General features: G+C 49.6%; 1 protein-coding gene across 1 annotated transcript in view; it reads left to right on the top strand.

The window, feature by feature from the left end:
- The window catches only part of LOC137345173 (NACHT, LRR and PYD domains-containing protein 3-like), a 113,544-nt gene that overhangs the window by 28,162 nt on the left and 57,876 nt on the right, over positions 1 to 27,506 (top strand). Inside the window, exons 3-4 of the mRNA XM_068008638.1 lie at positions 3,708 to 3,879; positions 3,985 to 4,050. Coding sequence (XP_067864739.1) covers positions 3,708 to 3,879; positions 3,985 to 4,050 — 238 coding nt within the window. The remainder of the gene's footprint in view (positions 1 to 3,707; positions 3,880 to 3,984; positions 4,051 to 27,506) is intronic.

The raw sequence follows: 27,506 nt of genomic DNA, 5'->3' as shown, positions 1-27,506 counted from the left end.
TTACAATTTTTTTTTGCATTTATTTCATTTCATCTTAGTTTGTTCAGTTTGCTTACCCACTGTTTTTTTTTCAGGTTTGCACTTGCTGCTGTTCAATATTCAGTATATTAACACCTAATCTGTACTAATGCTTTGTCTTTCAACACACCATTAACATATTATTAAACAATATTAACATATTGTTTGCCTTTGCTCCGTGACCTTTTGGTCAGCTATGTGGCCTGGTCCAATCTGCACCTCCTTTGTTATCTCTTGTCCCACCCCGACCTCACTTGCTTATAACCTGTGACTTTTCTAATATTTGTCAGTTCTGAAGAAGGGTCACTGACCCGAAACGTTAACTCTGCTTCTCTTTCCACAGATGCTGCCAGACCTGCTGAGTGGTTCCAGCATTTCTTGTTTTTATTTCAGATTTCCAGCATCCGCAGTATTTTGCTTTTATTATAAAGGACATTAGGTTTTATGACAACCTTCATGAAAGCCGCTATACAGAGCTAAGCTGTTGATGAAAGTCCTGACTACACAAGCCCCATTGCTCAATATGTTCTCCCAGTCGAGGTTTCCACCAACAGTGGGCATGTAAAATACTGGGAATCAAATGTATAATTAGTGAGGGACAAGTGATTGGATTTTCATTATTATTGGTTGCCCCTCCTGAACGATAAATCAACAGTGGTTATTTCGATTCGTCGTTGGTCATTTCTCAGACAGTTTTCTCGCTGCTTCCCTCACTTCAGAATCAACCCTTCCCTGTGACTTGAGTTCTGATTCTCTGGTCTTTTATTTCTGAGTAAATCAGAAAGTGTGACAACAGGAAGGAAGTGTGAGAAACAAGTGGATCATTTTGTCAGTCAGTATCTGATGTCATGTTGGACACTGAAGGACAGAGAAACCTAATCCCATTAAAATTGCTGCAGATTCTCAGTGATTCCTCTCTCTCCTGGAACAACTCTTCTGATTTCTATTTTGGTTCCATCTAATTGATTTCCATTAATGACTGAATCAAGATCAGAGATTGATGGATTATTGTTAACCCAGGGTATTAAGGGATATGGAGCCAAAGTGGGTGGATGGAGTTAGGGTACAGATCAGCCATGATCTGATTGAATTGTGGAGCAGCCTCGAGGAGTGAATGGCCTCCTCCTGTTCCCATGTTCCTAAGATGTTTCTAGAATATTCTGCTCATGATCAGAATGGATCAGTACCCAACCCAGTGACTGCTTTCTGTGCTGAAAACCACTGGGTACTTTAGATGGGTCTGTTTTTGTCCAGTGTGTGCAGGAGGGTTTTCTGACACAGTATGTGGACAGGCCAACCAGGGGCGATGCCACATTGGATTTGGTACTGGGTAATGAACCCGGCCAGGTGTTCGATTTAGATGTAGGTGAGCACTTTGGCGATAGTGATCACAATTCGGTTAGGTTTACCTTAGCGATGGACAGGGACAGGTATATACCGCAGGGCAAGAATTATAGCTGGGGGAAAGGAAATTATGACGCGATTAGGCAAGATTTAGGATGTGTAGGATGGGGAAGGAAACTGCAGGGGATGGGCACAAACGAAATGTGGAGCTTATTCAAGGAGCAGCTAATGCGTGTCCTTGATAAGTATGTACCTGTCAGGCAGGGAGGAAGTTGTCGAGCAAGGGAGCCGTGGTTTACTCAAGAAGTTGAAGCGCTTGTCAAGAGGAAGAGGGCGGCTTATGTTAGGATGAGACGTGAAGGCTCAGTTAGGGCGCTTGGGAGTTACAAGCTAGCCAGGAAGGATCTAAAGGGAGGGCTAAGAAGAGCAAGGAGAGGACACGAGAAGTCATTGGCGGATAGGATCAAAGAAAACCCTAAGGCTTTCTATAGGTATATCAGGAATAAACGAATGATAAGAGTTAGAACAGGGCCAATCAAGGATAGTAGTGGGAAGTTGTGTGCGGAATCAGAGGAGATAGGGGAAGCGTTAAATGAATATTTTTCGTCAGTATTTACAGTAGAGAAAGAAAATGTTGCCGAGGAGATTACTGAGATACAGCCTACTAGGCTAGATGGGATTGAGATTCACAAGGAGGAGGTGTTAGCAATTTTGGAAAGAGTGAAAATAGATAAGTCCCCTGGGCCAGATGGGATTTATCCTAGGATTCTCTGGGAAGCCAGGGAGGAGATTGCAGAGCCGTTGTTGTTGATCTTTAAGTCGTCATTGTCGACAGGAGTAGTGCCGGAGGACTGGAGGATAGCAAATGTTGTCCCCTTGTTCAAGAAGGGGAGTAGAGACAGCCCTGGTATTTATAGACCTGTGAGCCTTACTTCAGTTGTGGGTAAAATGTTGGAAAAGGTTATAAGAGACAGGATTTATAATCATCTTGAAAAGAATAAGTTCATTTGCGATAGTCAGCACGGTTTTGTGAAAGGTAGGTCGTGCCTCACAAACCTTATTGAGTTTTTCGAGAAGGTGACCAAACAGGTGGATGAGGGTAAAGCCGTGGATGTGGTGTATATGGATTTCAGTAAGGCGTTTGATAAAGTTCCCCACGGTAGGCTATTGCAGAAAATACGCAAGTATGGGGTTGAAGGTGATTTAGAGCTTTGGATCAGAAATTGGCTAGCTGAAAGAAGACAGAGGGTGGTGGTTGATGGCAAATGTTCATCCTGGAGTTTAGTTACTAGTGGTGTACCGCAAGGTTCTGTTTTGGGGCCACTGCTGTTTGTCATTTTTATAAACGACCTGGATGAGGGTGTAGAAGGGTGGGTTAGTAAATTTGCGGATGACACGAAGGTCGGTGGAGTTGTGGATAGTGTCGAAGGGTGTTGTAGGGTACAGAGGGACATAGATAGGCTGCAGAGCTGGGCTGAGAGATGGCAAATGGAGTTTAATGCGGAGAAGTGTGAGGTGATTCACTTTGGAAGGAGTAACAGCAATGCAGAGTACTGGGCTAATGGGAAGATTCTTGGTAGTGTAGATGAGCAGAGAGATCTTGGTATCCAGGTACATAAATCCCTGAAAGTTGCTACCCAGGTTAATAGGGCTGTTAAGAAGGCATATGGTGTGTTAGCCTTTATTAGTAGGGGGATCGAGTTTCAGAGCCACGGGGTCATGATGCAGCTGTACAAAACTCTGGTGAGGCCGCACCTGGAGTATTGCGTGCAGTTCTGGTCACCGCATTATAGGAAGGATGTCGAAGCTTTGGAAAGGGTGCAGAGGAGATTTACTAGGATGTTGCCTGGTATGGAAGGAAGGTCTTACGAGGAAAGGCTGAGGGACTTGGGGTTGTTTTCGTTAGAGAGAAGGAGGAGGAGAGGTGACTTAATAGAGACATACAAGATAATCAGAGGGTTAGATAGGGTGGATAGTGAGAGTCTTTTTCCTCAGATGAGGATGGCAAACACGAGGGGACATAGCTTTAAGTTGAGGGGTGAAAGATATAGGACAGATGTCAGAGGTAGTTTCTTTACGCAGAGAGTAGTAGGGGCGTGGAACGCCCTGCCTGCAACAGTAGTAGACTCGCCAACTTTAAGGGCATTTAAGTGGTCATTGGATAGACATATGGATGTAAATGGAATAGTGTAGGTCAGATGATCGGCGCAACATCGAGGGCCGAAGGGCCTGTACTGCGCTGTAATATTCTAATTCTAATCATCATTGAGCAGATACTTTCCTTCTCATTCTCCATGTGTGTCTTTCACTCCCCTTCTCAATGTAATCATTATTATTCTTTACAGAAGATCATTGAAATCACAGAGAAGGGAAACAGGGCGGACAGTTCCAAACTTCTCCTAAATCTGGTGATGGAGAAAGGCTCTCGGGTCCGAAGGGTGATGTGGGAATCCTTTGTGAAAATGCGTCACGGAGTACCAAAGTTGGACAAAATACTGAAAGAAATACTGGAATGTGGTACGGTAAAATCACACACTGAATTCAACTTCAGATTTAAACACGGCAGAATTTACTGTAATATTACACAAATCTGATTTCATGAAATCTAAATAATTTAAACAGGTTCTGAGCCATTTGAATATATGAATATCGCACAAGATTTATTCGAAGTATCCGGTCACCTGAAAGGTAAGTGATGATACGGAGATTTCAAACCGTTTATTTCACTTTTGAGAATCAGAATTTTTGACTGCAAACGTTTGTTAGAATCTGGGAATCAAATTCAAAGAATGTGGGCGCAGGATTGAACATTCCTCAAATTTGTCAGCAATCCTTGTGATTCTGCATAGACTCAAGTCTGATGGAAGTTGTAAATATGTGGAATTGCCTTTATTTCACTCAATACAGTTGCAGATGGGCATCACTTCTGAAGCCTTTTACTCATCTGGCAGGATCCTGATACACTGAAATCCCATACACACCTGGCAGGATCCTGATGCCCACAATCACCTGGCAGGATCCTGATACCCCATAAACACCTGGCAGGATCCTGATACCCCAAAAACGCCTGGCAGGATCCTGATACACTGTGAAACCCCATACACACCTGACAGGATCCTGATACACTGTGATATCCCATACACACCTGGCAGGATCCTGATACACTGTGAAACCCCATAAACGCCTGGCAGTATCCTGATACACTGTGAAACCACATACACACCTGGCAGGATCCTGATACACTGTGAAACCCCATACACACCTGGCAGGATCCTGATACACTGTAAACCCCCAGACACACCTGGCAGGATCCTGATACACTGTGAAACCCCAGACACACCTGGCAGGATCCTGATACACTGTGAAACCCCATACACACCTGAAAGGATCCTGATACACTGTGAAACCCATACACACCTGGCAGGATCCTGATACACTGTGAAACCCCAGACACACCTGGCAGGATCCTGATACACTGTGAAACCCCATACACACCTGACAGGATCCTGATACACTGTGATATCCCATACACACCTGGCAGGATCCTGATACACTGTGAAACCCCATTCACACCTGGCAGGATCCTGATACACTGTGAAACCCCATACACACCTGACAGGATCCTGATACACTGTGAAACCCCATACACACCTGGCAGGATCCTGATACACTGTGAAACCCCATACACACCTGGCAGGATCCTGATACACTGTGAAACCTCATACACACCTGGCAGGATCCTGATACACTGTGAAACCCCAGACACACCTGGCAGGATCCTGATACACTTTGATATCCCATACACACCTGGCAGGATCCTGTTACACTGTGAAACCCCATACACACCTGGCAGGATCCTGATACACTGTGAAACCCCAGACACACCTGGCAGGATCCTGATACACTGTGATATCCCATACACACCTGGCAGGATCCTGATACACTGTAAAACCCCAGACACACCTGGCAGGATCCTGATACACTGTGATATCTCATACACACCTGGCAGGATCCTGACACACTGTGAAACCCCAGACACACCTGGCAGGATCCTGATACACTGTGAAACCCCATACACTTCTGGCAGGATCCTGATACACTGTGAAACCCCAGACACATCTGGCAGGATCCTGATACACTGTGATATCCCATACACACCTGGCAGGATCCTGATACACTGTGAAACTCCATACACACCTGGCAGGATCCTGATACACTGTGAAACCCCAGACACTGCTGGCAGGATCCTGATACACTGTGAAACCCCATACACACCTGGCAGGATCCTGATACACTGTGAAACCCCATACACACCTGGCAGGATCCTGATACACTGTGAAACACCAGACACACCTGGCAGGATCCTGATGCACTGTGAAACCTCATACACACCTGACAGGATCCTGAAATACTGTGAAACCTCATACACACCTGGCAGGATCCTGATACACTGTGAAACCCCATACACACCTGGCAGGATCCTGATACACTGTGAAACCCCATGCACACCTGACAGGATCCTGATACATTGTAAAACCCCAGACACACCTGACAGGATCCTGATACACTGTGAAAACCCATACACGCGTGGCAGGATCCTGATACACTGTGAAACCCCATACACACCTGGCAGGATCCTGATACACTGTGAAACCCCAGACACACCTGGCAGGATCCTGATACACTGTGAAACCCCGTACACACCTGGCAGGATCCTGATACACTGTGAAACCTCATACACACCTGGCAGGATCCTGATACACTGTGAAACCCCAGACACACCTGGCAGGATCCTGATACACTGTGAAACCTCATACACACCTGGCAGGATCCTGATACACTGTGAAACCCCATACACACCTGACAGGATCCTGATACACTGTGATATCCCATACACACCTGGCAGGATCCTGATACACTGTGAAACCCCATAAACGCCTGGCAGTATCCTGATACACTGTGAAACCACATACACACCTGGCAGGATCCTGATACACTGTGAAACCCCATACACACCTGGCAGGATCCTGATACACTGTAAACCCCCAGACACACCTGGCAGGATCCTGATACACTGTGAAACCCCAGACACACCTGGCAGGATCCTGATACACTGTGAAACCCCATACACACCTGACAGGATCCTGATACACTGTGAAACCCATACACACCTGGCAGGATCCTGATACACTGTGAAACCCCAGACACACCTGGCAGGATCCTGATACACTGTGAAACCCCATACACACCTGACAGGATCCTGATACACTGTGATATCCCATACACACCTGGCAGGATCCTGATACACTGTGAAACCCCATTCACACCTGGCAGGATCCTGATACACTGTGAAACCCCATACACAACTGACAGGATCCTGATACACTGTGAAACCCCATACACACCTGGCAGGATCCTGATATACTGTGAAACCCCATACACACCTGGCAGGATCCTGATACACTGTGAAACCTCATACACACCTGGCAGGATCCTGATACACTGTGAAACCCCAGACACACCTGGCCGGATCCTGATACACTGTGATATCCCATACACACCTGGCAGGATCCTGTTACACTGTGAAACCCCATACACACCTGGCAGGATCCTGATACACTGTGAAACCCCAGACACACCTGGCAGGATCCTGATACACTGTGATATCCCATACACACCTGGCAGGATCCTGATACACTGTAAAACCCCAGACACACCTGGCAGGATCCTGATACACTGTGATATCTCATACACACCTGGCAGGATCCTGACACACTGTGAAACCCCAGACACACCTGGCAGGATCCTGATACACTGTGAAACCCCATACACTTCTGGCAGGATCCTGATACACTGTGAAACCCCAGACACATCTGGCAGGATCCTGATACACTGTGATATCCCATACACACCTGGCAGGATCCTGATACACTGTGAAACTCCATACACACCTGGCAGGATCCTGATACACTGTGAAACCCCAGACACTGCTGGCAGGATCCTGATACACTGTGAAACCCCATACACACCTGGCAGGATCCTGATACACTGTGAAACCCCATACACACCTGGCAGGATCCTGATACACTGTGAAACACCAGACACACCTGGCAGGATCCTGATGCACTGTGAAACCTCATGCACACCTGACAGGATCCTGAAATACTGTGAAACCTCATACACACCTGGCAGGATCCTGATACACTGTGAAACCCCATACACACCTGGCAGGATCCTGATACACTGTGAAACCCCATGCACACCTGACAGGATCCTGATACATTGTAAAACCCCAGACACACCTGACAGGATCCTGATACACTGTGAAAACCCATACACGCGTGGCAGGATCCTGATACACTGTGAAACCCCATACACACCTGGCAGGATCCTGATACACTGTGAAACCCCAGACACACCTGGCAGGATCCTGATACACTGTGAAACCCCGTACACACCTGGCAGGATCCTGATACACTGTGAAACCTCATACACACCTGGCAGGATCCTGATACACTGTGAAACCCCAGACACACCTGGCAGGATCCTGATACACTGTGAAACCTCATACACACCTGGCAGGATCCTGATACACTGTGAAACCCCATACACACCTGGCAGGATCCTGATACACTGTGAAACCCCATACACACCTGGCAGGATCCTGATACACTGTGATATCCCATACACACCTGGCAGGATCCTGATATACTGTGAAACCCCACACACACCTGGCAGGATCCTGATACACTGTGAAACCCCATACACACCTGGCAGGATCCTGATACCCGATAAACGCCTGGCAGGATCCTGATACCCCAAAAACGCCTGGCTGGATCCTGATACACTGTGAAACCCCATACACGCCTGGCTGGATCCTGATACACTGTGAAACCCCATACACACCTGGCAGGATCCTGATACACTGTGAAACCCCTTACGCACCTGGCTGGATCCTGAGAAACTGAAACCTCATATACACCTGGCTGGATCCTGATAACCCATAAACACCTGGCAGGATCCTGATACACTGTGAAACCCCATACACGCCTGGCAGGATCCTGAGACACTGTGAAACATCATAAACACCTGGCAGGATCCTGATACCCCGTAAACACCTGGCAGGATCCTGATACACTGTGAAACCCCATACACGCCTGGCTGGATCCTGATACACTGTAAAACCCCATAAACACCTGGCAGGATCCTGATACACTGTGAAACCCCATACACACCTGGCAGGATCCTGATACACTCTGAAACTGCATACACACCTGGCAGGATCCTGATAACCCATGAACACCTGGCAGGATCCTGATAACCCATAAATGCCTGGCAGGATTCTGAGCCACTGTGAAACCCCATACACACCTGGCAGGATCCTGATACACTGTGAAACCGCAGAAACACCTGGCAGGATCCTGATACACTGTGAAACCCCAGACACACCTGGCAGGATCCTGATATACAGTGAAACCCCATACTCACCTGGCAGGATCCTGATACACTGTGAATCCCCAGACACACCTGGCAGGATACTGATACACTGTGAAACCCCATACAGACCTGACAGGATCCTGATACACTGTGAAACCCCATACACACCTGGAAGGATCCTGATACACTGTAAAACCCCAGACACACCTGGCAGGATCCTGATACACTGTGAAACCTCATATCGACCTGGCAGGATCCTGATACACTGTGATATCCCATACACACCTGGCAGGATCCTGATACCCCATAAACACCTGGCAGGATCTTGATACACTGTGAAACCCCATACACACCTGGCAGGATCCTGATGCACTGTGAAACCCCATACACACCTGGCAGGATCCTGTTATACTGTGAAACCCCATACACACCTGGCAGGATCCTGATACACTGTGAAACCCCAGACACACCTGGCAGTTTCCTGATACACTGTGATATCCCATACACGCCTGGCAGGATCCTGATACACTGTGAAACCCCAGACACTCCTGGCAGGATCCTGATACACTGTGAAACCTCATACACACCTGGCAGGATCCTGATACACTGTGAAACCCCATACACACCTGGCAGGATCCTGATACACTGTGAAACCTCATACACACCTGGCAGGATCCTGATACACTGTGAAACCCCAGACACACCTGGCAGGATCCTGATACACTGTGATATCCCATACACACCCGGCCAGATCCTGTTACACTGTGAAACCCCATACACACCTGGCAGGATCCTGATACACTGTGAAACCCCAGACACACCTGGCAGGATCCTGATACACTGTGATATCCCATACACACCTGGCAGGATCCTGATACACTGTAAAACCCCAGACACACCTGGCAGGATCCTGATACACTGTGATATCTCATACACACCTGGCAGGATCCTGACACACTGTGAAACCCCAGACACACCTGGCAGGATCCTGATGCACTGTGAAACCCCATACACTTCTGGCAGGATCCTGATACACTGTGAAACCCCAGACACATCTGGCAGGATCCTGATACACTGTGATATCCCATACACACCTGGCAGGATCCTGATACACTGTGAAACTCCATACACACCTGGCAGGATCCTGATACACTGTGAAACCCCAGACACTGCTGGCAGGATCCTGATACACTGTGAAACCCCATACACACCTGGCAGGATCCTGATACACTGTGAAACCCCATACACACCTGGCAGGATCCTGATACACTGTGAAACACCAGACACACCTGGCAGGATCCTGATGCACTGTGAAACCTCATACACACCTGACAGGATCCTGAAATACTGTGAAACCTCATACACACCTGGCAGGATCCTGATACACTGTGAAACCCCATACACACCTGGCAGGATCCTGATACACTCTGAAACTGCATACACACCTGGCAGGATCCTGATAACCCATGAACACCTGGCAGGATCCTGATAACCCATGAATGCCTGGCAGGATTCTGAGCCACTGTGAAACCCCATACACACCTGGCATGATCCTGATACACTGTGAAACCGCATACACACCTGGCAGGATCCTGATACACTGTGAAACCGCAGACACACCTGGCAGGATCCTGATACACTTTGAAACCCATGCACACCTGGCAGGATCCTGATCCACTGTAAAACCCCATAAACACCTGGCAGGATCCTGATACACTGTGAAACCCCATGCACACCTGGCAGGTTCCTGATACACTGTGAAACTGCATACACAGCTGGCAGGATACTGATAACCCGTAAACACCTGGCAGGATCCTGATAACCCATAAACGCCTGGCAGGATTCTGAGCCACTGTGAAACCCCATACACACCTGGCAGGATCCTGATACACTGTGAAACCGCATACACACCTGGCAGGATCCTGATACACTGTGAAACCGCAGAAACACCTGGCAGGATCCTGATACACTGTGAAACCCCAGACACACCTGGCAGGATCCTGATATACAGTGAAACCCCATACTCACCTGGCAGGATCCTGATACACTGTGAATCCCCAGACACACCTGGCAGGATACTGATACACTGTGAAACCCCATACAGACCTGACAGGATCCTGATACACTGTGAAACCCCATACACACCTGGAAGGATCCTGATACACTGTAAAACCCCAGACACACCTGGCAGGATCCTGATACACTGTGAAACCTCATATCGACCTGGCAGGATCCTGATACACTGTGATATCCCATACACACCTGGCAGGATCCTGATACCCCATAAACACCTGGCAGGATCTTGATACACTGTGAAACCCCATACACACCTGGCAGGATCCTGATACACTGTGAAACCTCATACACACCTGGCAGGATCCTGATACACTGTGAAACCCCAGACACACCTGGCAGGATCCTGATACACTGTGAAACCCCATACACACCTGGCAGGATCCTGATACACTGTGAAACACCAGACACACCTGGCAGGATCCTGATGCACTGTGAAACCTCATGCACACCTGACAGGATCCTGAAATACTGTGAAACCTCATACACACCTGGCAGGATCCTGATACACTGTGAAACCCCATACACACCTGGCAGGATCCTGATACACTGTGAAACCCCATGCACACCTGACAGGATCCTGATACATTGTAAAACCCCAGACACACCTGACAGGATCCTGATACACTGTGAAAACCCATACACGCGTGGCAGGATCCTGATACACTGTGAAACCCCATACACACCTGGCAGGATCCTGATACACTGTGAAACCCCAGACACACCTGGCAGGATCCTGATACACTGTGAAACCCCGTACACACCTGGCAGGATCCTGATACACTGTGAAACCTCATACACACCTGGCAGGATCCTGATACACTGTGAAACCCCAGACACACCTGGCAGGATCCTGATACACTGTGAAACCTCATACACACCTGGCAGGATCCTGATACACTGTGAAACCCCATACACACCTGGCAGGATCCTGATACACTGTGAAACCCCATACACACCTGGCAGGATCCTGATACACTGTGATATCCCATACACACCTGGCAGGATCCTGATATACTGTGAAACCCCACACACACCTGGCAGGATCCTGATACACTGTGAAACCCCATACACACCTGGCAGGATCCTGATACCCGATAAACGCCTGGCAGGATCCTGATACCCCAAAAACGCCTGGCTGGATCCTGATACACTGTGAAACCCCATACACGCCTGGCTGGATCCTGATACACTGTGAAACCCCATACACACCTGGCAGGATCCTGATACACTGTGAAACCCCTTACGCACCTGGCTGGATCCTGAGAAACTGAAACCTCATATACACCTGGCTGGATCCTGATAACCCATAAACACCTGGCAGGATCCTGATACACTGTGAAACCCCATACACGCCTGGCAGGATCCTGAGACACTGTGAAACATCATAAACACCTGGCAGGATCCTGATACCCCGTAAACACCTGGCAGGATCCTGATACACTGTGAAACCCCATACACGCCTGGCTGGATCCTGATACACTGTAAAACCCCATAAACACCTGGCAGGATCCTGATACACTGTGAAACCCCATACACACCTGGCAGGATCCTGATACACTCTGAAACTGCATACACACCTGGCAGGATCCTGATAACCCATGAACACCTGGCAGGATCCTGATAACCCATAAATGCCTGGCAGGATTCTGAGCCACTGTGAAACCCCATACACACCTGGCAGGATCCTGATACACTGTGAAACCGCAGAAACACCTGGCAGGATCCTGATACACTGTGAAACCCCAGACACACCTGGCAGGATCCTGATATACAGTGAAACCCCATACTCACCTGGCAGGATCCTGATACACTGTGAATCCCCAGACACACCTGGCAGGATACTGATACACTGTGAAACCCCATACAGACCTGACAGGATCCTGATACACTGTGAAACCCCATACACACCTGGAAGGATCCTGATACACTGTAAAACCCCAGACACACCTGGCAGGATCCTGATACACTGTGAAACCTCATATCGACCTGGCAGGATCCTGATACACTGTGATATCCCATACACACCTGGCAGGATCCTGATACCCCATAAACACCTGGCAGGATCTTGATACACTGTGAAACCCCATACACACCTGGCAGGATCCTGATGCACTGTGAAACCCCATACACACCTGGCAGGATCCTGTTATACTGTGAAACCCCATACACACCTGGCAGGATCCTGATACACTGTGAAACCCCAGACACACCTGGCAGTTTCCTGATACACTGTGATATCCCATACACGCCTGGCAGGATCCTGATACACTGTGAAACCCCAGACACTCCTGGCAGGATCCTGATACACTGTGAAACCTCATACACACCTGGCAGGATCCTGATACACTGTGAAACCCCATACACACCTGGCAGGATCCTGATACACTGTGAAACCTCATACACACCTGGCAGGATCCTGATACACTGTGAAACCCCAGACACACCTGGCAGGATCCTGATACACTGTGATATCCCATACACACCCGGCCAGATCCTGTTACACTGTGAAACCCCATACACACCTGGCAGGATCCTGATACACTGTGAAACCCCAGACACACCTGGCAGGATCCTGATACACTGTGATATCCCATACACACCTGGCAGGATCCTGATACACTGTAAAACCCCAGACACACCTGGCAGGATCCTGATACACTGTGATATCTCATACACACCTGGCAGGATCCTGACACACTGTGAAACCCCAGACACACCTGGCAGGATCCTGATGCACTGTGAAACCCCATACACTTCTGGCAGGATCCTGATACACTGTGAAACCCCAGACACATCTGGCAGGATCCTGATACACTGTGATATCCCATACACACCTGGCAGGATCCTGATACACTGTGAAACTCCATACACACCTGGCAGGATCCTGATACACTGTGAAACCCCAGACACTGCTGGCAGGATCCTGATACACTGTGAAACCCCATACACACCTGGCAGGATCCTGATACACTGTGAAACCCCATACACACCTGGCAGGATCCTGATACACTGTGAAACACCAGACACACCTGGCAGGATCCTGATGCACTGTGAAACCTCATACACACCTGACAGGATCCTGAAATACTGTGAAACCTCATACACACCTGGCAGGATCCTGATACACTGTGAAACCCCATACACACCTGGCAGGATCCTGATACACTCTGAAACTGCATACACACCTGGCAGGATCCTGATAACCCATGAACACCTGGCAGGATCCTGATAACCCATGAATGCCTGGCAGGATTCTGAGCCACTGTGAAACCCCATACACACCTGGCATGATCCTGATACACTGTGAAACCGCATACACACCTGGCAGGATCCTGATACACTGTGAAACCGCAGACACACCTGGCAGGATCCTGATACACTTTGAAACCCATGCACACCTGGCAGGATCCTGATCCACTGTAAAACCCCATAAACACCTGGCAGGATCCTGATACACTGTGAAACCCCATGCACACCTGGCAGGTTCCTGATACACTGTGAAACTGCATACACAGCTGGCAGGATACTGATAACCCGTAAACACCTGGCAGGATCCTGATAACCCATAAACGCCTGGCAGGATTCTGAGCCACTGTGAAACCCCATACACACCTGGCAGGATCCTGATACACTGTGAAACCGCATACACACCTGGCAGGATCCTGATACACTGTGAAACCGCAGAAACACCTGGCAGGATCCTGATACACTGTGAAACCCCAGACACACCTGGCAGGATCCTGATATACAGTGAAACCCCATACTCACCTGGCAGGATCCTGATACACTGTGAATCCCCAGACACACCTGGCAGGATACTGATACACTGTGAAACCCCATACAGACCTGACAGGATCCTGATACACTGTGAAACCCCATACACACCTGGAAGGATCCTGATACACTGTAAAACCCCAGACACACCTGGCAGGATCCTGATACACTGTGAAACCTCATATCGACCTGGCAGGATCCTCATACACTGTGATATCCCATACACACCTGGCAGGATCCTGATACCCCATAAACACCTGGCAGGATCTTGATACACTGTGAAACCCCATACACACCTGGCAGGATCCTGATGCACTGTGAAACCCCATACACACCTGGCAGGATCCTGTTATACTGTGAAACCCCATACACACCTGGCAGGATCCTGATACACTGTGAAACCCCAGACACACCTGGCAGTTTCCTGATACACTGTGATATCCCATACACGCCTGGCAGGATCCTGATACACTGTGAAACCCCAGACACACCTGGCAGGATCCTGATACACTGTGAAACCTCATACACACCTGGCAGGATCCTGATACACTGTGAAACCCCAGACACACCTGGCAGGATCCTGATACACTGTGAAACCCCATACACACCTGGCAGGATCCTGATACACTGTGAAACCTCATACACACCTGGCAGGATCCTGATACACTGTGAAACCCCAGACACACCTGGCAGGATCCTGATACACTGTGATATCCCATACACACCTGGCAGGATCCTGTTACACTGTGAAACCCCATACACACCTGGCAGGATCCTGATACACTGTGAAACCCCAGACACACCTGGCAGGATCCTGATACACTGTGATATCCCATACACACCTGGCAGGATCCTGATACACTGTAAAACCCCAGACACACCTGGCAGGATCCTGATACACTGTGATATCTCATACACACCTGGCAGGATCCTGACACACTGTGAAACCCCAGACACACCTGGCAGGATCCTGATACACTGTGAAACCCCATACACTTCTGGCAGGATCCTGATACACTGTGAAACCCCAGACACATCTGGCAGGATCCTGATACACTGTGATATCCCATACACACCTGGCAGGATCCTGATACACTGTGAAACTCCATACACACCTGGCAGGATCCTGATACACTGTGAAACCCCAGACACTGCTGGCAGGATCCTGATACACTGTGAAACCCCATACACACCTGGCAGGATCCTGATACACTGTGAAACCTCATACACACCTGGCAGGATCCTGATACACTGTGAAACACCAGACACACCTGGCAGGATCCTGATGCACTGTGAAACCTCATACACACCTGACAGGATCCTGAAATACTGTGAAACCTCATACACACCTGGCAGGATCCTGATACACTGTGAAACCCCATACACACCTGGCAGGATCCTGATACACTGTGAAACCTCATACACACCTGGCAGGATCCTGATACACTGTGAAACCCCAGACACACCTGGCAGGATCCTGATACACTGTGATATCCCATACACACCCGGCCAGATCCTGTTACACTGTGAAACCCCATACACACCTGGCAGGATCCTGATACACTGTGAAACCCCAGACACACCTGGCAGGATCCTGATACACTGTGATATCCCATACACACCTGGCAGGATCCTGATACACTGTAAAACCCCAGACACACCTGGCAGGATCCTGATACACTGTGATATCTCATACACACCTGGCAGGATCCTGACACACTGTGAAACCCCAGACACACCTGGCAGGATCCTGATGCACTGTGAAACCCCATACACTTCTGGCAGGATCCTGATACACTGTGAAACCCCAGACACATCTGGCAGGATCCTGATACACTGTGATATCCCATACACACCTGGCAGGATCCTGATACACTGTGAAACTCCATACACACCTGGCAGGATCCTGATACACTGTGAAACCCCAGACACTGCTGGCAGGATCCTGATACACTGTGAAACCCCATACACACCTGGCAGGATCCTGATACACTGTGAAACCCCATACACACCTGGCAGGATCCTGATACACTGTGAAACACCAGACACACCTGGCAGGATCCTGATACACTGTGAAACCCCATACACTTCTGGCAGGATCCTGATACACTGTGAAACCCCAGACACATCTGGCAGGATCCTGATACACTGTGATATCCCATACACACCTGGCAGGATCCTGATACACTGTGAAACTCCATACACACCTGGCAGGATCCTGATACACTGTGAAACCCCAGACACTGCTGGCAGGATCCTGATACACTGTGAAACCCCATACACACCTGGCAGGATCCTGATACACTGTGAAACCTCATACACACCTGGCAGGATCCTGATACACTGTGAAACACCAGACACACCTGGCAGGATCCTGATGCACTGTGAAACCTCATACACACCTGACAGGATCCTGAAATACTGTGAAACCTCATACACACCTGGCAGGATCCTGATACACTGTGAAACCCCATACACACCTGGCAGGATCCTGATACACTGTGAAACCTCATACACACCTGGCAGGATCCTGATACACTGTGAAACCCCAGACACACCTGGCAGGATCCTGATACACTGTGATATCCCATACACACCCGGCCAGATCCTGTTACACTGTGAAACCCCATACACACCTGGCAGGATCCTGATACACTGTGAAACCCCAGACACACCTGGCAGGATCCTGATACACTGTGATATCCCATACACACCTGGCAGGATCCTGATACACTGTAAAACCCCAGACACACCTGGCAGGATCCTGATACACTGTGATATCTCATACACACCTGGCAGGATCCTGACACACTGTGAAACCCCAGACACACCTGGCAGGATCCTGATGCACTGTGAAACCCCATACACTTCTGGCAGGATCCTGATACACTGTGAAACCCCAGACACATCTGGCAGGATCCTGATACACTGTGATATCCCATACACACCTGGCAGGATCCTGATACACTGTGAAACTCCATACACACCTGGCAGGATCCTGATACACTGTGAAACCCCAGACACTGCTGGCAGGATCCTGATACACTGTGAAACCCCATACACACCTGGCAGGATCCTGATACACTGTGAAACCCCATACACACCTGGCAGGATCCTGATACACTGTGAAACACCAGACACACCTGGCAGGATCCTGATGCACTGTGAAACCTCATACACACCTGACAGGATCCTGAAATACTGTGAAACCTCATACACACCTGGCAGGATCCTGATACACTGTGAAACCCCATACACACCTGGCAGGATCCTGATACACTCTGAAACTGCATACACACCTGGCAGGATCCTGATAACCCATGAACACCTGGCAGGATCCTGATAACCCATGAATGCCTGGCAGGATTCTGAGCCACTGTGAAACCCCATACACACCTGGCATGATCCTGATACACTGTGAAACCGCATACACACCTGGCAGGATCCTGATACACTGTGAAACCGCAGACACACCTGGCAGGATCCTGATACACTTTGAAACCCATGCACACCTGGCAGGATCCTGATCCACTGTAAAACCCCATAAACACCTGGCAGGATCCTGATACACTGTGAAACCCCATGCACACCTGGCAGGTTCCTGATACACTGTGAAACTGCATACACAGCTGGCAGGATCCTGATAACCCGTAAACACCTGGCAGGATCCTGATAACCCATAAACGCCTGGCAGGATTCTGAGCCACTGTGAAACCCCATACACACCTGGCAGGATCCTGATACACTGTGAAACCGCATACACACCTGGCAGGATCCTGATACACTGTGAAACCGCAGAAACACCTGGCAGGATCCTGATACACTGTGAAACCCCAGACACACCTGGCAGGATCCTGATATACAGTGAAACCCCATACTCACCTGGCAGGATCCTGATACACTGTGAATCCCCAGACACACCTGGCAGGATACTGATACACTGTGAAACCCCATACAGACCTGACAGGATCCTGATACACTGTGAAACCCCATACACACCTGGAAGGATCCTGATACACTGTAAAACCCCAGACACACCTGGCAGGATCCTGATACACTGTGAAACCTCATATCGACCTGGCAGGATCCTGATACACTGTGATATCCCATACACACCTGGCAGGATCCTGATACCCCATAAACACCTGGCAGGATCTTGATACACTGTGAAACCCCATACACACCTGGCAGGATCCTGATGCACTGTGAAACCCCATACACACCTGGCAGGATCCTGTTATACTGTGAAACCCCATACACACCTGGCAGGATCCTGATACACTGTGAAACCCCAGACACACCTGGCAGTTTCCTGATACACTGTGATATCCCATACACGCCTGGCAGGATCCTGATACACTGTGAAACCCCAGACACACCTGGCAGGATCCTGATACACTGTGAAACCTCATACACACCTGGCAGGATCCTGATACACTGTGAAACCCCAGACACACCTGGCAGGATCCTGATACACTGTGAAACCCCATACACACCTGGCAGGATCCTGATACACTGTGAAACCTCATACACACCTGGCAGGATCCTGATACACTGTGAAACCCCAGACACACCTGGCAGGATCCTGATACACTGTGATATCCCATACACACCTGGCAGGATCCTGTTACACTGTGAAACCCCATACACACCTGGCAGGATCCTCATACACTGTGAAACCCCAGACACACCTGGCAGGATCCTGATACACTGTGATATCCCATACACACCTGGCAGGATCCTGATACACTGTAAAACCCCAGACACACCTGGCAGGATCCTGATACACTGTGATATCTCATACACACCTGACAGGATCCTGACACACTGTGAAACCCCAGACACACCTGGCAGGATCCTGATACACTGTGAAACCCCATACACTTCTGGCAGGATCCTGATACACTGTGAAACCCCAGACACATCTGGCAGGATCCTGATACACTGTGATATCCCATACACACCTGGCAGGATCCTGATACACTGTGAAACTCCATACACACCTGGCAGGATCCTGATACACTGTGAAACCCCAGACACTGCTGGCAGGATCCTGATACACTGTGAAACCCCATACACACCTGGCAGGATCCTGATACACTGTGAAACCTCATACACACCTGGCAGGATCCTGATACACTGTGAAACACCAGACACACCTGGCAGGATCCTGATGCACTGTGAAACCTCATACACACCTGACAGGATCCTGAAATACTGTGAAACCTCATACACACCTGGCAGGATCCTGATACACTGTGAAACCCCATACACACCTGGCAGGATCCTGATACACTGTGAAACCCCATGCACACCTGACAGGATCCTGATACATTGTAAAACCCCAGACACACCTGACAGGATCCTGATACACTGTGAAAACCCATACACGCGTGGCAGGATCCTGATACACTGTGAAACCCCATACACACCTGGCAGGATCCTGATACACTGTGAAACCCCAGACACACCTGGCAGGATCCTGATACACTGTGAAATCCCGTACACACCTGGCAGGATCCTGATACACTGTGAAACCTCATACACACCTGGCAGGATCCTGATACACTGTGAAACCCCAGACACACCTGGCAGGATCCTGATACACTGTGAAACCTCATACACACCTGGCAGGATCCTGATACACTGTGAAACCCCATACACACCTGGCAGGATCCTGATACACTGTGAAACCCCATACACACCTGGCAGGATCCTGATACACTGTGATATCCCATACACACCTGGCAGGATCCTGATATACTGTGAAACCCCACACACACCTGGCAGGATCCTGATACACTGTGAAACCCCATACACAACTGGCAGGATCCTGATACCCGATAAACGCCTGGCAGGATCCTGATACCCCAAAAACGCCTGGCTGGATCCTGATACACTGTGAAACCCCATACAAGCCTGGCTGGATCCTGATACACTGTGAAACCCCATACACACCTGGCAGGATCCTGATACACTGTGAAACCCCATACGCACCTGGCTGGATCCTGAGAAACTGAAACCTCATATACACCTGGCTGGATCCTGATAACCCATAAACACCTGGCAGGATCCTGATACACTGTGAAACCCCATACACGCCTGGCAGGATCCTGAGACACTGTGAAACATCATAAACACCTGGCAGGATCCTGATACCCCGTAAACACCTGGCAGGATCCTGATACACTGTGAAACCCCATACACGCCTGGCTGGATCCTGATACACTGTGAAACCCCATACACATCTGACAGGATCCTGATACAATGTAAAACCCCAGACACACCTGGCAGGATCCTGATACACTGTGAAACCTCATATCGACCTGGCAGGATCCTGATACACTGTGGAACCCCATAGACACCTGGCAGGATCTTGATACACTGGAAAACGCCAGACACACCTGGCAGGATCCTGATCCACTGTGAAACCCCATACACACCTGGCAGATCCTGATACACTGTGAAACTCCATGCACACCTGGCAGGATCCTGATACAGTTTGAAACCCCTTGCACACCTGGCAGGATCCTGATCCACTGTAAAACCCCATAAACACCTGGCAGGATCCTGATACACTGTGAAACCCCATACACACCTGGCAGGATCCTGATACACTCTGAAACTGCATACACACCTGGCAGGATCCTGATAACCCATGAACACCTGGCAGGATCCTGATAACCCATAAATGCCTGGCAGGATTCTGAGCCACTGTGAAACCCCATACACACCTGGCATGATCCTGATACACTGTGAAACCGCATACACACCTGGCAGGATCCTGATACACTGTGAAACCGCAGACACACCTGGCAGGATCCTGATACACTTTGAAACCCATGCACACCTGGCAGGATCCTGATCCACTGTAAAACCCCATAAACACCTGGCAGGATCCTGATACACTGTGAAACCCCATGCACACCTGGCAGGTTCCTGATACACTGTGAAACTGCATACACACCTGGCAGGATCCTGATAACCCGTAAACACCTGGCAGGATCCTGATAACCCATAAACGCCTGGCAGGATTCTGAGCCACTGTGAAACCCCATACACACCTGGCAGGATCCTGATACACTGTGAAACCGCATACACACCTGGCAGGATCCTGATACACTGTGAAACCGCAGAAACACCTGGCAGGATCCTGATACACTGTGAAACGCCAGACACACCTGGCAGGATCCTGATATACAGTGAAACCCCATACTCACCTGGCAGGATCCTGATACACTGCGAATCCCCAGACACACCTGGCAGGATACTGATACACTGTGAAACCCCATACAGACCTGACAGGATCCTGATACACTGTGAAACCCCATACACACCTGGAAGGATCCTGATACACTGTAAAACCCCAGACACACCTGGCAGGATCCTGATACACTGTGAAACCTCATATCGACCTGGCAGGATCCTGTTACACTGTGATATCCCATACACACCTGGCAGGATCCTGATACCCCATAAACACCTGGCAGGATCTTGATACACTGTGAAACCCCATACACACCTGGCAGGATCCTGATGCACTGTGAAACCCCATACACACCTGGCAGGATCCTGTTATACTGTGAAACCCCATACACACCTGGCAGTATCCTGATACACTGTGAAACCCCAGACACACCTGGCAGTTTCCTGATACACTGTGATATCCCATACACGCCTGGCAGGATCCTGATACACTGTGAAACCCCAGACACACCTGGCAGGATCCTGATACACTGTGAAACATCATAGCGACCTGGCAGGATCCTGATACACTGTGATATCCCATACACACCTGGCAGGATCCTGATACCCCATAAACACCTGGCAGGATCTTGATACAGTGTGAAACCCCATACATGCCTGGCAGGATCCTGATGCAATGTGAAACCCCATACACGCCTGGCAGGATCCTGATACACTGTGAAACCCCATACACACCTGGCAGGATCCTGATGCACTGTGAAACCCCATACACACCTGGCAGGATCCTGTTATACTGTGAAACCCCATACACACCTGGCAGGATCCTGATACACTGTGAAACCCCAGACACACCTGGCAGTTTCCTGATACACTGTGATATCCCATACACGCCTGGCAGGATCCTGATACACTGTGAAACCCCAGACACACCTGGCAGGATCCTGATACACTGTGAAACCCCATACACACCTGCCAGGATCCTGATACACTGTGAAACCCCAGACACACCTGGCAGGATCCTGATACACTGTGAAACCTCATACACACCTGGAAGGATCCTGATACACTGTGAAAGCCCAGACACTGCTGGCAGGATCCTGATACACTGTGAAACCTCATACACACCTGGCAGGATCCTGATACACTGTGAAAGCCCAGACACTGCTGGCAGGATCCTGATACACTGTGAAACCCCAGACACACCTGGCAGGATCCTGATACACTGTGATATCCCATACACACCTGGCAGGATCCTGATACACTGTGATATGCCATACACACCTGGCAGGATCCTGATACACTGTGAAATCCCATACACACCTGGCAGGATCCTGATACACTGTGAAATCCCATACACACCTGGCAGGATCCTGATACACTGTAAAACCCCAGACACACCTGGCAGGATCCTGATACACTGTGGAACCCCATATACACCTGGCAGGATCTTGATACACTGGAAAACCCCAGACACACCTGGCAGGATCCTGATACACTGTGAAACCCCATGCACACCTGGCAGGATCCTGATACACTGTGAAACTCCATGCACACCTGGCAGGATCCTGATACACTGTGAAACCCCATGCACACCTGGCAGGATCCTGATCCACTGTAAAACCCCATAAACACCTGGCAGGATCCTGATACACTGTGAAACCCCATACACACCTGGCAGGATCCTGAAACACTGTGAAACTCCATGCACACCTGGCAGGATCCTGATACCCCATAAACACCTGGCAGGATCTTGATACAGTGTGAAACCCCAGACACACCTGGCAGGATCCTGATGCACTGTGAAACCCCATACACGCCTGGCAGGATCCTGATACACTGTGAAACCCCATGCACACCTGGCAGGATCCTGATACACTGTGAAACCCCATACACTCCTGGCAGGATCCTGTTACACTGTGAAACCCCAGACACACCTGGCAGGATCCTGATACACTGTGATATCCCATACACGCCTGGCAGGATCCTGATGCACTGTGAAACCCCAGACACACCTGGCAGGATCCTGATACACTTTGAAACCCCATCCACACCTGCCAGGATCCTGATACACTTTGATATCCCATACACACCTGGCAGGATCCTGATGCACTGTGAAACCCCATACACACCTGGCAGGATCCTGTTATACTGTGAAACCCCATACACACCTGGCAGGATCCTGATACACTGTGAAACCCCAGACACACCTGGCAGTTTCCTGATACACTGTGATATCCCATACACGCCTGGCAGGATCCTGATACACTGTGAAACCCCAGACACACCAGGCAGGATCCTGATACACTGTGAAACATCATAGCGACCTGGCAGGATCCTGATACACTGTGATATCCCATACACACCTGGCAGGATCCTGATACCCCATAAACACTTGGCAGGATCTTGATACAGTGTGAAACCCCATACATGCCTGGCAGGATCCTGATGCAATGTGAAACCCCATACACGCCTGGCAGGATCCTGATACACTGTGAAACCCCATACACACCTGGCAGGATCCTGATGCACTGTGAAACCCCATACACACCTGGCAGGATCCTGTTATACTGTGAAACCCCATACACACCTGGCAGGATCCTGATACACTGTGAAACCCCAGACACACCTGGCAGTTTCCTGATACACTGTGATATCCCATACACGCCTGGCAGGATCCTGATACACTGTGAAACCCCAGACACAACTGGCAGGATCCTGATACACTGTGAAACCCCATACACACCTGCCAGGATCCTGATACACTGTGAAACCCCAGACACACCTGGCAGGATCCTGATACACTGTGAAACCTCATACACACCTGGAAGGATCCTGATACACTGTGAAAGCCCAGACACTGCTGGCAGGATCCTGATACACTGTGAAACCTCATACACACCTGGCAGGATCCTGATACACTGTGAAAGCCCAGACACTGCTGGCAGGATCCTGATACACTGTGAAACCCCAGACACACCTGGAAGGATCCTGATACACTGTGATATCCCATACACACCTGGCAGGATCCTGATACACTGTGATATGCCATACACACCTGGCAGGATCCTGATACACTGTGAAATCCCATACACACCTGGCAGGATCCTGATACACTGTGAAATCCCATACACACCTGGCAGGATCCTGATACACTGTAAAACCCCAGACACACCTGGCAGGATCCTGATACACTGTGGAACCCCATATACACCTGGCAGGATCTTGATACACTGGAAAACCCCAGACACACCTGGCAGGATCCTGATACACTGTGAAACCCCATGCACACCTGGCAGGATCCTGATACACTGTGAAACTCCATGCACACCTGGCAGGATCCTGATACACTGTGAAACCCCATGCACACCTGGCAGGATCCTGATCCACTGTAAAACCCCATAAACACCTGGCAGGATCCTGATACACTGTGAAACCCCATACACACCTGGCAGGATCCTGAAACACTGTGAAACTCCATGCACACCTGGCAGGATCCTGATACCCCATAAACACCTGGCAGGATCCTGATACAGTGTGAAACCCCAGACACACCTGGCAGGATCCTGATGCACTGTGAAACCCCATACACGCCTGGCAGGATCCTGATACACTGTGAAACCCCATGCACACCTGGCAGGATCCTGATACACTGTGAAACCCCATACACTCCTGGCAGGATCCTGTTACACTGTGAAACCCCAGACACACCTGGCAGGATCCTGATACACTGTGATATCCCATACACGCCTGGCAGGATCCTGATGCACTGTGAAACCCCAGACACACCTGGCAGGATCCAGATACACTTTGAAACCCCATCCACACCTGCCAGGATCCTGATACACTTTGATATTCCATACACACCTGGCAGGATCCTGTTACACTGTGAAACCCCATACACTCCTGGCAGGATCCTGATACACTGTGAAACCCCAGACACACCTGGCAGGATCCTGATACACTGTGATATCCCATACACACCTGGCAGGATCCTGATACACTGTAAAACCCCAGACACACCTGGCAGGATCCTGATACACTGTGATATCTCATACACACCTGGCAGGATCCTGATACACTGTGAAACCCCATACGCACCTGGCAGGATCCTGATACACTGTGAAACCCCATACACACCTGGCAGGAACCTGATACACTGTGAAACCCCAGACACACCTGGCAGGATCCTGATACACTGTGAAACCCCATACACTTCTGGCAGGATCCTGATACACTGTGAAACCCCAGACACATCTGGCAGGATCCTGATACACTGTGATATCCCATACACACCTGGCAGGATCCTGATACACTGTGAAACTCCATACACACCTGGCAGGATCCTGATACACTGTGAAACCCCAGACACTGCTGGCAGGATCCTGATACACTGTGAAACCCCATACACACCTGGCAGGATCCTGATACACTGTGAAACCCCATACACACCTGGCAGGATCCTGATACACTGTGAAACCCCAGACACACCTGGCAGGATCCTGATGCACTGTGAAACCTCATACACACCTGACAGGATCCTGAAATACTTTGAAACCTCATACACACCTGGCAGGATCCTGATACACTGTGAAACCCCATACACACCTGGCAGGATCCTGATACATTGTAAAACCCCAGACACACCTGACAGGATCCTGATACACTGTGAAAACCCATACACGCGTGGCAGGATCCTGATACACTGTGAAACCCCATACACACCTGGCAGGATCCTGATACACTGTGAAACCTCATACACACCTGGCAGGATCCTGATACACTGTGAGACCCCATACACACCTGGCAGGATCCTGATACACTGTGAAACACCACACATACCTGGCAGGATCCTGATACACTGTGACACCTCATACACACCTGGCAGGATCCTGATACACTGTGAAACCACATACACACCTGGCAGGATCCTGATACAATGTGATATCCCATACACACCTGGCAGGATCCTGATACACTGTGAAAGCTCATACACACCTGGCAGGATCCTGATACACTGTGAAACCCCAGACACACCTGGCAGGATCCTGATACACTGTGAAACCCCATACACACCTGGCAGGATCCTGATACACTGTGAAACCCCATACACACCTGGCAGGATCCTGATACACTGTGATATCCCATACACACCTGGCAGGATCCTGATATACTGTGAAACCCCACACACACCTGGCAGGATCCTGATACACTGTGAAACCCCATACACACCTGGCAGGATCCTGATACCCCATAAACACCTGGCAGGATCCTGATACCCGATAAACGCCTGGCAGGATCCTGATACCCCAAAAACGCCTGGCTGGATCCTGATACACTGTGAAACCCCATACACGCCTGGCTGGATCCTGATACACTGTGAAACCCCATACACACCTGGCAGGATCCTGATACACTGTGAAACCCCATACGCACCTGGCTGGATCCTGAGAAACTGAAACCTCATATACACCTGGCTGGATCCTGATAACCCATAAACACCTGGCAGGATCCTGATACACTGTGAAACCCCATACACGCCTGGCATGATCCTGAGACACTGTGAAACCTCATAAACACCTGGCAGGATCCTGATACCCCATAAACACCTGGCAGGATCCTGATACACTGTGAAACCCCATACACGCCTGGCT

The sequence above is a fragment of the Heterodontus francisci genome, chromosome 28 (assembly GCF_036365525.1).
Source record: "Heterodontus francisci isolate sHetFra1 chromosome 28, sHetFra1.hap1, whole genome shotgun sequence".
Lineage (NCBI taxonomy): Eukaryota > Metazoa > Chordata > Chondrichthyes > Heterodontiformes > Heterodontidae > Heterodontus > Heterodontus francisci.
The sequence above is the reverse complement of the archived record's forward strand: the minus strand, read 5'-3'. Positions and strand labels throughout refer to the sequence as shown.